The sequence below is a fragment of the Scyliorhinus canicula genome, chromosome 25, assembly GCF_902713615.1.
Source record: "Scyliorhinus canicula chromosome 25, sScyCan1.1, whole genome shotgun sequence".
NCBI lineage: Eukaryota > Metazoa > Chordata > Chondrichthyes > Carcharhiniformes > Scyliorhinidae > Scyliorhinus > Scyliorhinus canicula.
Window position 1 is genome coordinate 7,286,105 of NC_052170.1, and position 12,575 is coordinate 7,298,679.

The 12,575-nt window shown below is 51.4% G+C and overlaps 1 protein-coding gene across 1 annotated transcript in view; it reads right to left on the reverse strand.

The window, feature by feature from the left end:
• The window catches only part of LOC119957047 (complement C3-like), a 232,881-nt gene that overhangs the window by 194,961 nt on the left and 25,345 nt on the right, over window positions 1-12,575 (reverse strand). The window contains exon 4 of the mRNA XM_038784653.1: window positions 800-870. Within this exon, the coding sequence (XP_038640581.1) occupies window positions 800-870 (71 nt within the window). The remainder of the gene's footprint in view (window positions 1-799; window positions 871-12,575) is intronic.

The window sequence follows — 12,575 nt, forward strand, 5'->3', positions numbered from 1 at the left end:
GCACGTCCTCCCCCTGTGTGCGTGGGTTTCCTCCGGGTGCTCCGGTTTCCTCCCACAGTCCAAAGATGTGCGGGTTAGGTGGATTGGCCATGCTAAATTGCCCGTAGTGTCCTAATAAAGTAAGGTTAAGGGGGGGTTGTTGGGTTACGGGCATAGGGTGGATACGTGGGTTTGAGTAGGGTGATCATGGCTCGGCACAACATTGAGGGCCGAAGGGCCTGTTCTGTGCTGTACTGTTCTATGTTCTATTGGTGACAATAAAGATCATTATATTTAAAAAAAGAAAACGGTGCCCCTCCTCTCCTCACTGGCATGGAGCTGTGGGTCAACCTCGGACTCCCAAACTCGGGGCCAGTTCTTCTGTGAGCCATCTTCGTGGCTCCAGTGAGTGTGTGCTAAGTGGAGAACTTAAAAACAGCTCCTGCTGCCAAGCTCTCTGGCACTAATTCCAGTCACAGCAGGGCTGGGAATTTCTCTCAATTTGCATTGGCAGAGTGCTGGTCCATTTCCATTACCCGACTCGCTTCCCCAACGGAAATGCAAATCGCACACTATTCTGTCCCAAATGGAGAATTCCAGCCACTATATAAATGCTAGTTGGTGAGATTCTAGTTGTAATTCGGACTCAGCACTGTCCAGGGATTGAAATAGAAAGCTATTTGCCTCAGCTCCATCCTGGATGGCAATTTACAAGTTGAGGCATTGGAAAGATCAAAATATACGTCATTACACATGACACAAAAATATCTTATTTTGGTTGAATTATTACAGATATGTAAAAATTATAAAAATACATTACCACAAAATCAACATAAATGGTTCTTTTGATGGGTTTTAGATCATTGTTCACAGTGAGCAAACGGTAAAGAACTAGAGAAAGAAAGGGAGCAATAATTAATCCACATTAATGTTTCTGCTTTCATAATAAACTTGCACACAATTTAACTTATGTGTTATACATTGAAACAAGGTAAAATCACATCATAAATAAGGCTGAGTTTCCTGCCAACACAGTACTGGCTCCAAACAAGGGTAGTGCGAACGCGTTGCCCTTTCGTCATTTGGAGTGCCTGAGGAGGCAGCAGTTACGACCAAAGACGTTAGACCAAAGGACATAGGAGCAGAATTAGGCAACTCGGCCCATCGGGTCTGCTCCACCATTCAATCATGGCTGATATTTTCTCATCCCCATTCTCCTGCCTTCTCCCCATAATCCCTGATCTCCTTATTAATCACCTTATTATTCAAGAACCTATCTATCTCTGTCTTAAAGACACTCAGTGATTTGGCTTCCACAGCCTTCTGTGGCAAAGAGTTCCACAGATTCACCACCCTCTGGCTAAAGAAATTCCTCCTCATCTCTGTTTTAAAGGATTGTCCCTTTAGTCTGAGATGGTGTCCTCTGGTTCTAGTTTTTCCTACAAGTGGAAACATCCTCTCTATTTCCACTCTATTCAGGCCTCGCAGTATCCTATAAGTTTCAATAAGATCCCCCCTCATCCTTCTAAACTCCAACGAGTACAGACCCAGAGTCCTCAACCGTTCCTCATACGACAATTTCTTCATTCCAGGGATCATTCTTGTGAACCTCCTCTGGACCCTTTCCAAGGCCAGCACATCCTTCCTTAGATACAGGGCCCAAAACTGCTCACAATACTCCAAATGGGGTCTGATCAGAGCCTTATACAGCCTCAGAAGTACATCACTGTTCTTGTATTCTAGCCCTCTTGACATGAATGCTAACATTGCATTTGCCTTCTTAACTGCTGACTGAACCTGCACATTAACCTTAAGAGAATCATGAACAAGGACTCCCAAGTCCCTTTGTGCTTCTGATTTCCTAAACACTTCCCCATTTTGAAAATAGTCTATGCCTAAATTCCTCCTTCCAAAGTGCATAACCTCACATTTTTCCACATTGTATTTCATTTGCCACTTCACTGCCCACTCTCCTAGCTTGTCCAAATCCTTCTGCAGCCCCCTTGCTTCCTCAATACTACCTGTCCCTCTACAGATCTTTTGTGTCATCTGCAAACTCAGCAACAGTGCCTTCAGTTCCTTCTTCCAGATCATTAATGTATATTGTGAAAAGTTCTGGTCCCAGCACAGACCCCTGAGGCACACCACAAGGCCCCAGCTGCCATCCTGAAAAAGACCCCTTTATCTCCATTCTCTGTCTTCTGCCAGCCTGCCAATCCTCTATCCATGCCAGGATCTTACCCTTAACACCATGGGCTCTTAACTTATTCAACAGTCTCCTATGCGGCACCTTGTCAAAGGCCTTCTGGAAATCTAAATAAATCACGTCCACTGGTTCTCCTTTGTCTAACTTCCTTCTTACCACCTCAAAGAAGTGACAGATTTTTCAGACATGACCTCCCTTTGACAAAGCCATGCTGACTCAGTCCTATTTTATCATGTACTTCCAAGTACCTTGCGATCTCATCTTTAATAACAGACTCTAAAATCTTACCAATGGCTGAAGTCAGGCTAACTGGCCTATAATTTCCCATCTCCTGCCTCCCTCCCTTCTTAAACAGTGGTGTTGCATTAGCCACTTTCCAGTCCTCTGGGACCCTTCCTGCCTCCAGTGATTCCTGAAAGATCATCACCAATGCCTTCACAATTTCCTCAACTATCTCTTTGAGGACCCTGGGGTGTAGTTTATCCGGTCCAGGTGAATGGTCACTGCATTTACCTCTGCCCCCTGATTCTCCTGGAGCTCTGGCATCCACTGGTGTCTTCCACCATGAAGACTGATGCAAAGTAACTATTCAGTTCATCTGCCATTTCATTGTTTCCTATTATTACTTCTCCAGCCACATTTTCCAGTGGTCCAATGTCTATTTTTGCCTCTCTTTTACCTTTTATATATTGAAAAAAACCTCTTTATATTACGAGCTAGCTTGCACTCATACTTCATCTTCTCCCTCCTTATTGCTTTTATAGTTGTCCTCTGCTCGCTTTTAAAGGCTTCCCACTAATCCTCGCCACTTTGTATGCTTTTTGTTGCTACTGAATCACCACAGCTGGGCTGCGACCTCCTTTTAATAGGCACTTGAAATGTGGAACTGCATTAATTTTAACTCATCCTTTGTAGGTTATTTAATTATAACCGTTGAGGTGGAAAATTTTCCAGGTAGGTCCTTTACACAAAAAGCAGAACAAATCAAACCCTGCCAATTACAGTCTGTAATGTTCCAGGCGAGGGACCACATGGAAGCAATAACTGTAAGAAAAACTCAAATTTATTTTACCTATTTATGCTACACCATCGACTCCATGAAGGGTTTCCCATGCCCGGCCCACCCTTGGGCCGGGGTATTTGTGTCCCAGAACCCCCCTAGCTCGGCCCCCTCATCTAGGAAGATCGTACTCAGGTGAGGACTAAGGGACTCAGAGGTTACATACCCCTTGGCCTCCAGTCGGGTTATAACACCCCTCCTCCCTAAGTCTGATACCTCTTCCATCTGAACAGCAGGTGGGGGAGGGGGATCCTTTGCCGGCTTTGCTTGGAGCTGTCTCTCGACCACCCGCTATTCTGGTCCGGAGGGGTGTAACGAACCGGGGAGCGATATCTGCGGGCCAAACCCCTGGCAGCCGCAAATGGAGCTGTTTCAACTCCTGTTGTCAAAGTCTCCACGTCTGATTCTTGATTCTGGGTTGGATAAGTCGACCTCCCACATCTCCGAATCAAGGGATCATCCGCTTCACTGGGTATTACATGTGGTTGCTCCGGATGAAGGGGCAGCAACAGTCATGAGGACTTTGATTTGTGCTCGAGGACCAGTAAGGCTCGGCTACGGAGGTGGTCCACATGCCTGTTTCATTGCTTTACTACTGTCCCTGGGATCCACAGCTCCCCGTCGGCACGATTTCGGACGTAGACCGCGTCGCCCGCCATAAGTTCCCTGATGGGTCTGGATTGTTATGTTTCAGCCTGTTCCTGCCTTTTCCCCGATGTCTGGCAGGACGAAGCTCAAGCTCGTGTACAGCCGACAACCCATGACCAAGGGCTCCACTCCGGTGGTGGCATGTGGTGTGGTCCGGTAATAGAAAAGGAAATGGGCCAGATGGGTCTCTAGAGAACCGGAGATCTGTTTTCGCATGCCGAGATTAAATGTCTGTATTGCCCGTTCAGCCAATCTGTTTGATGACAGGCGGCAAGGTGCAATCCACATATGGTGAATCCCATTTTGCTTCAGAAAGTCGGCAAATTCCGCAGTTGTACAAGTCGTTTTCCGACACCAACACTTCCGGAAACCCGTGAACACTAAAGGTTTGTCTAAGCCGCTCAGTCGTGGCCCGCAATGTCGTCATGGTCATTCGGTGGACATCCATCCACTTCAAATGGGCATCCACAATAATTGGATACACGGCTCCTTGAAATCCAAGTGCCTATGGCACCATAGTTGGCCCGGCTACTCCCATGGGTGGAGTGGAGCTGCAGGGGGTAGCTTCTGGTGGTCTTGGCACCATATACATTGTTTTGCTAAAGTCTCAATGTCCGGCCCATGGTCTACTGCACAGTTGGTGGACTTCTTTTTTTTAAAAATAATTTTTATTCAAATTTTGCAACAACAAATTTTCTCCCAACAATTAAAGTAAACAAGGTGTAAAACTAAACAGAAACAGAAAAAGAAATCCCCCCCAATATAAAGTAATAAATTAATAACTAACAATACAAGAAAGCAGAAAATAGCAAACACACCATCTCAACAACAAACCCCCTTAACAAGCCCCTCACCTCCTCCTCCCCCCCCCCCCCCCCCCCCCCCCCGGGTTGCTGCTGGGACTGACCACCCTCTAACCCTCCGCCAGAAGATCGAGAAAAGGCTGCACTGCTGGAAGAACCCTTGTACCGACCCCCTCAGGGCAAACGTAACCTTGTCCAGCCTGATGAACCCGGCCATGTCATTGATCCAGGCCTCCGGGGTCGGGGGCTTCGCGTCCCTCCACTGTAAGAGAATCCTACGCCGGGCTACTAGAGACGCAAAGGCCAGGGTACCGGCCTCTCTCGCCTCCTGCACTCCCGGCTACGATGCTACCCCAAAGATGGCGAGCCCCCAGCCCGGCTCCACCCTGGAACCGACCACCTTGGACAAAGTCCCCGCCACCCCCTTCCAAAACTCCTCCAACGCCGGACATGCCCAAAACATGTGGGTGCGATTCGCCGGGCCTCCCGCACCTGTCCTCCCCCACAAAGAACCGGCTCAGCCTGGCCCCAATCATGTGCGCCCTATGCAGCACCTTCAGCTGAATTAAGCTGAGCCGTGCGCAAGAAGAGGACGGGTTCACCCTCCCCAGGTCATCCTCCCACGTCCCATCATCAATCTCTTCCCCAGCTCCTCCTCCCACTTCGCTTTCAGCTCCTCCACCGAGGCCTCATCCTCTTCCTGCACCATCTGATAAATTGCCGAGATCCTCCCCTCACCGACCCACGTCCCCGAGAGCATCCTATCCTGCACCCCCCCCTTGGCGGCAGCCGCGGAAACTCCGCACCTGCCGCTTAACAAACGCCCTAATCCGCATATACCTGAAAGCATTCCCGGGGGGAGGCCCCACTTCCCCTCCAACCCCTCTAAAGTCGCAAACTTCCCATCGAGGAAAAGGTCCCCCATCCGCCTGATGCCTGCCCTGTGCCAACTCAAAAACCCACCATCCATTCTCCCTGGTGCAAACCAATGATTGCCCCGTGTCGGGACCCACACTGAGGCCTTCACTTCCCCCCCTGTGCCTCCTCCACTGCCCCCAAATTTTGAGGGACGCCACCACTACCGGACTCGTGGAATGTCTTGCCAGGGGGAGTGGAAGCGGGGCCGTCACCAATGCCTCCAAACTCGTACCCACACAGGACTCCACCTCCAACCTCTTCAATGCGGCACCCTCCCCCTCCATCACCCACCTGCGAATCATTGCCACATTCGCAGCCCAGTAATACCCACACAGGTTGGGCAGCGCCAAACTGCCTGCCTCCCTTCTTCGCTCCAGGAATACCCTCCTCACTCTCGGGGTCCTTCCGAACCCCAGGATACTCTTATTCACCCTCTTGAAAAAAGCCTTCGGAATCAATATGGGGAGGCACTGGAAAAGAAACAAAAACCTCGGGAGCACCGTCATCTTAACCGACTGGACCCTGCCTTAACCCTGCCCGCCAAAGAGAGTGCGTCCCACCTCCTGAACTCCTCCTCCATCTGTTCCACCAGCCTCGAAAAGTTTAGCCTGTGCAGGGCCCCCCAGCTCCGAGCTATCTGGACCCCAAGATATTGAAAGCTCCTCTCCGCCCTCTTCAACGGGAGCTCCCCTATCTCCCTCTCCTGGTCCCCCAGGTGCAGCACAAACAGCTCACTCTTCCCCACATTGAGCTTGTAGCCCGAAAAGTCCCCAAACTCCCCCAGTATCCTCAACACCTCTGGCATCCCCCCCGCAGGATCCGCGATGTACAACAGTAAATCATCTGCGTACAATGACAACCGGTGCTCCTCACCCCCCCCCCCCCCCCCCCCCCCCCACACACACACACACACACAATCCCCCTCCAGTTCTTCAAATCCCTCAGCGCCATGGCCAAGGGCTCAATCGCTAACGCGAAGAGCAGGGGAGACAAGGGGCACCCCTGCCTCGTCCCCCGGGAAAGCCGAAAGTCCTCCGACCTCCTCCCATTCGTCACCTCACTTGCCACCGGGGAGCTGTACAGCAACCTCACCCAGCTGATGAATCCCTCACCAAACCCGAACCTCCTCAGCACTTCCCACAGGTAGCTCCACTCCACCCTGTCAAAAGCTTTCTCCGCATCCATCGATGCTACTATTTCCGCCTCCCCATCCGCCGACGCCATCATCATAACATTAAGAAGCTGCCGTACATTGACATTCAGCTGCCTCCCCCTCACAAACCCCGTTTGGTCCTCATGGATAACCATCGGGACAACATCTTCCACCCTCCTGGACAGTACCTTCGCCAACAACTTTACATCCACGTTACAGAGCGAAATCGGCCTGTCAGACCCACACTGGAGGGGGTCCTTATCCTGCTTCAGGATCAGTGAGATTATTGCTCTAGACATCGTCAGAGGGCAGAGCCCCCCTTCCCTCGCCTCATTCAGGGTCCTCACAAGCAGCGAGCCCAGCAGATCTGAAAACTTCTTGTAAAACTCCACCGGGAACCCGTCAGGTCCCGGTGCTTTCCCTGTCTGCACGCTCCCCAGCGCCTCCATCAGCTCCTCCAACTCGATTGAGGCCTCCAGACCCTCCACCCGCTCATCCTCTACTCTTGGGAACTCCAGCCTATCCAGAAAGCGGTCCATCCCGCCCACCTCCCTAGGGGGTACCGCCCAGTACAGCCCCTCGTAAAAGGATCTGCACACCCCATTAATGTTCCTGCCACCCCGCACCATGTTCCCTCCTGCATCTGTGACTCCCCCTATCTCTCTCGCTGCTTCTGCTTCCAGAGCTGGTGGGCCAGCATCCGACTTGCCTTCTCCCCGTACTCATACACTGCCCCCTGTGCCCTCCTCCACTGCACCTCGCCTTCCGGGTGGTCAGTATATCAAACTCTGCTTGGAGACTGCGACGCTTCCTCAAAAGCCCCTCCTCCGGGACATCCGCATACCTGCTGTCCACCCTCACCATTTCTTCCACCAGCCTCTCCCTCTCAACCCTCTTCCCCCTCTCCCTGTACGCCCGAATGGATATCAGCTCCCCTCTAACCACTGCCTTCAGCGCTTCCAAAACCACCCCAACTTGCACCTCCCCGTTATCGTTGGCTTCCAAATACCCCTCTATACCCCTACAGACCCGCCCACATACTTCCTCCTCTGTCAGAAGCCCCACATCTAACCTCCACAGCGGGCGCTGATCCTTCCCCTCCCCCAGCTCCAGGTCCACCAAATGCGGAGCCCCAAAAAGTGAAAAAGCAGAACAGCGAAAAGGCAACATCAAACACAGCCAATAAAAACGAAAGGATACCAAGGAGGACAGAGCCTCCGAACTATGTACATCATTCCCCAGCCCCCCCAGCCCTCAGTTCGAGTCCAACTTCTCTGCCTGAACAAAGGCCCAGGCCTCATCCGGAGAATCAAAGTAGAGCTGGCGGTCCTTGTAAGTGACCCAGAGGCGAGCCGGCTGTAACAGGCCAAACTTCACCCCCTTCCTGTGAAGCACTCCCTTCGCCCGATTGAAACCAGCCCTTCTCTTCGCCACCTCCACGCTCCAGTCCTGATAGATCCTGATCTCTGCATTCTCCCACTTGCTGCTCCTTTCCTTCTTCACCCATCTCAGCACACACTCACGGTCAACGAAGCGGTGAAAACGGACCAGCACCGCCCTAGGCGGCTCGCTCGGCCAGGGCTTCCTCAACAGCACTCGATGGGCCCCCTCCAGCTCCAGGGGTCCTTGGAACGACCCCGCTCCCATTAACGAGTTCAGCATCACAACCACATAGGCCCCCAAACGGTTCCAGGATCTCGGCCTTCGGCTCTCTGAAGCAGCAATGGAGCAGCTCCTGCTGCTCCTGCGCCCACTGCTGCCACGCTGCCGGTTCCCCGCCCGCCGCCATCTTGTTTTTCCTGCCTCGCACTTTTCTCTGCTCCAAAGCCGGTTTTTTGACAGCCCCGGTCCTGGTCCAGTCCATCCACTGGCAGCTGAGCACAGTGGATGTGTTCCCACCAGGGGAAAAGTCCAACCAGCACCGCTGCAGGCCCTTAAAAGAGCCCGAAAGTCCAAAAATAGCGGGAGCTACCAAACGTGCGGCTTAGCTCCGCATCACTGCAACCGGAAGTCGTCGGTGGACTTCTCAACCTCACAATCACAGAAACAGAGGATGGAAACCTCCAAAGACCTGGTAAGGGCCATGGACCCAATAAAAGCAGCTGTGGAGAGGGTTGATCAATGGTTGGAGGCCCAGGGCGCTTCGCTCAAAGAAATGGGGGAGTCTGGCACTGAACACAAGGACCGGTTGGCCATGATGGAAGCAGATCTTTTCTGATTTTTCTTTTCTGACTGAAGTGGGTCGGGGCAGACTCGATGGGCAGAAAGGCCTCCTTCTACACTGTATGTTCTATATTCTGATTGCCGGCAGTTTTAAACCATGAGCTGCGGCTTAATGTCCGGATAGTGGGTCGCCCAGAAGGGCTGGAACGTTCGCAACCTTAGGAGAATGTGGCATAGATGCTATGGAAGCTAGTAGGGGAGGAAGTTTTTAATTGTCCCCCAGACAGGACACTGAGAAGGAAACCAAAGGCAGATGAACAGCAAGGGCGATAGTGGAACCAAAAGAGAAAATGCTGTAAAATCTCCGGAGGTCTGGCAGCATCTATAAGGAGAGAAAAGAGCTCACGTTTTGAGTACAGATGACCCTTTGTCAAAGCTTGATGACTGCGTTTTGGGACGTTGCTGGGTTCGTTGATGGTACGGATGTACAATTGGTGGGGAGGGGCTCGCTCTCCCTGCGTTGTTGCATGTCTCTATCTCGCTTATCCACAGAAAGGACAGGGATCCTGAGCAATGTGGATCTTACCGTCCGATTTTCCTCCTGAATGTTGATGCAAAGCCCAGAACCCGTATTGAAGGTTGTGTGGTGGAACTGGTTGGAGACATCTAATATTCGGAGGCTACTTGACGTTCTCATGATGCCCGCTGGAAAAAATGATGTGGAGGTTGTGCTGTCAATGGATGGCTGAGAAGATATTCGACCGAGTGGAGTGGCCGTACCTTTTTGGGCTGGTTTAGCACACTGGGCTAAGTCGCTGGCTTTTAAAGCAAACCAAAGCAGGCCAGCAGCACGGTTTAATTCCCGTACCAGCCTCACAAACAGGTGCCGGAATGTGGCAACTAGGGGCTTTTCACAGTAACTTCATTGAAGCCTACTTGTGACAATAAGCGATTTTCATTTCATTTCATTTTTCATTTCATTTCATTGACATTTTGGAATGGTTTGGGTTCGGGCAGGGATTTGTGGACTGGGTTAAATTGTTATATACAGCCCCGAAGGCAAGCATCTCCACTAACAGGGTTAGTTCTGAGTACTTTACTCTGCAAGGTGGGAACGAGCCTGGGGTGGCTGCACTTGCAGTTCCTATTCGCCCTTGCGATCGAACCTTTCGCAATGGTTCTTCGAACGTCTGGACAATGGAGGGGTATTAAGCGGCTGTCCTTATATGCAAATGACTTCCGACTGTATGTTTACCTTGGAGTCTATTGATAAGATCCTGCGAATTCTGAATGAATTCAGCTCCTTCTCTGGATGCAAGCTTAATACGGCAAAGAGTGAGATGGTCTTGATTGGATCCGAAGGACGGGAGGGGTGTTTGAGTGGGTTCCCGTTTCTCCTGGCTATTAAGAGCTTGTGCGATTTGGGGATTCAGGTGGTGCGGGATTGGACTCAACTTCACAAACTCAATTTGACATGCTTAGTAGAGGGGATGAAATAGAAAAGGGTGGGACAGTCTGCCTCTATCTTTGTCCTGCTCCTAGTTCTTATGTTTTAATGCCCATACAGATAGATTGAGGGCCTCAGCAGGGAATTCCCTGACGAGGCCGCACTTAGCCCCGTTTTCTGCACTGAGGAGCTCCATTTTCCGGAACTCCTCAGTGCAGCAACAGATTGGGGCTCCATTTTTAAATGGTGTCCCTTTCTCTCGAACCCCCAACACAACCCTCAAACCCCCCCCCACCCCCACCCAAAGACCCAACTCACTATAAGGACGTCCCTGAGCCCAGAGCCCTCCCAACCCCCACGCAGGGCACACCCCGGCCGAATTTCTCAGAAAATGCTGGCTTGGCACCCTGGCAATGCCAGTCCCCTCCCCTCCAACCTCCTGAGGGGTCCCCTGCACTGGACAGCAGCTCCAGTATCTTTGTGCTGCATGCCAGAATATGGAAATGGCTACTCACCTTCTCAGTTCCCCTCACCAGCCATTGCGCCACCTAAACATTTTTAAATATCACTACAAGCCCTAAACGATGCCCGTGTGATTTCTCGCTGAAGAGCGAGTTAATTCTCGGGAGGTCATTACATTCGATTTCAATCTTGTTAATGAGATGGAAATTAATGCAAATTGGGGTTAATGATATGCTTTCTGCATCTGGACATGATTCGGAACTTACCATTGGGAGCAGGCGAATTAGGTAACAAACTGATTGGCACACGGTGCGAATCTCGATTTTGGTCTTTTCCGCAATTTAATCTGCACACCCAGATCCATGCCAGGTAACAATGGTTAAATCACGAACTGTGTGTGTGAGAGAGTGTATGTGTCTGTGTGTGTGAGTGCGAAAGAGAGAGTGAGTGTGTGCGTGAGAGAGTGTCAAAGACTATGTGTGGGAGTCTGAGAGAGTGTGTGTGTCAGAGAATGCGTTTGTGTGTGAGAGAGTGGGAGAATGTGTGTGGGAGAGATTGTATGTGAGAGAGAAAGCACGTCTGTGTGAGTGCGTGTGTGTGAGAGAGATAGGGTGAGAGTGTGTGCAAGAGATAGACGGCGTGATCAAACACAAAAGAAACAATCCTTTCTGGGCAGGATCAGTGGACTCGTTCTATCCGCTTGTAGCAGTGGGAACGACACCACTATCAAACAACACTGTTTTTTCTCATCCATCAACAGGGAACGCACTGCCAAGATTCAGTCGCATTCACTTCACTGAGGAGCTCCAAATCCGTTGAGGGGTTCTTACCGCACCTCACGGAAACCCCAGGCCCGATCAGGAGAGAAGATTGGTAATTCAAAGGCTTTAATCATCAGAGAACCGGACAGCTGCCGAGAAGTGTGATCACAGCCTGCTGCCCAGTGAGCATCATCTTATATACCGTTTCCTGGGGGCGGAGCCAGAGGCGGAGTCCCCCAGGGTTCCAAGCCCGGTCTTAAAGGGCCAATGTATTGAAGGCAAGGTACAGTTACAGCAGTTACCGATACCATTCATCACAACCAGTGTGGCCACCTGGAGCACTTTGGCACTGCCAGCCTAGCACTCTGGCAGTACCCCTGACAGGCTGGCGGTGCTATGTGGGCAGCCTGGCAGTCCCAGGCTCACAGTGCCACAGGGCCCAGATGGCATCTGCAATGTCAGGGATCCACCATGTCCAGATTCCAACAACCCGGGACGTCTGATCGCCAGGGTACCCCACCCAAGGGCCGTTCTGTCTGATTCCCATTTGTGGGGACCAATACTAAACAGTGCTTGGCTGGGGTCTCCTCAGTGAGACAGGTAGGTCCCGGGTGCTGGTTTGATCTGGCGTCTGTAGAGTGAAGTGAGTAAAAGACTCTGAAAGTCTGGGTTACGCTCATTGCCGATCTAACGGGATCTCATGAGGCGAAGAGCCATCGGGAATCCCGGAAGACGCCTCTCGTGGGATCTACCGGTCGTGTCCCTTCACGATTCCAGCAGGACGCAGCCGGAAAGTTGTGCCCAGTTTGTGTGCGTGAGTGCATGTGTGAGAAAGTGCACGCATGTGTATACAGGTAGCACAGTAGTAAGGACTGTTGCTTCACAGCACAAGGCACCCGGGTTCGATTCCCGGCTTGGGTTACTTGTCCGTGCGGAGTCTGCACGTTCTCGCCGTGTCTGCTTGAGTTTCATCCC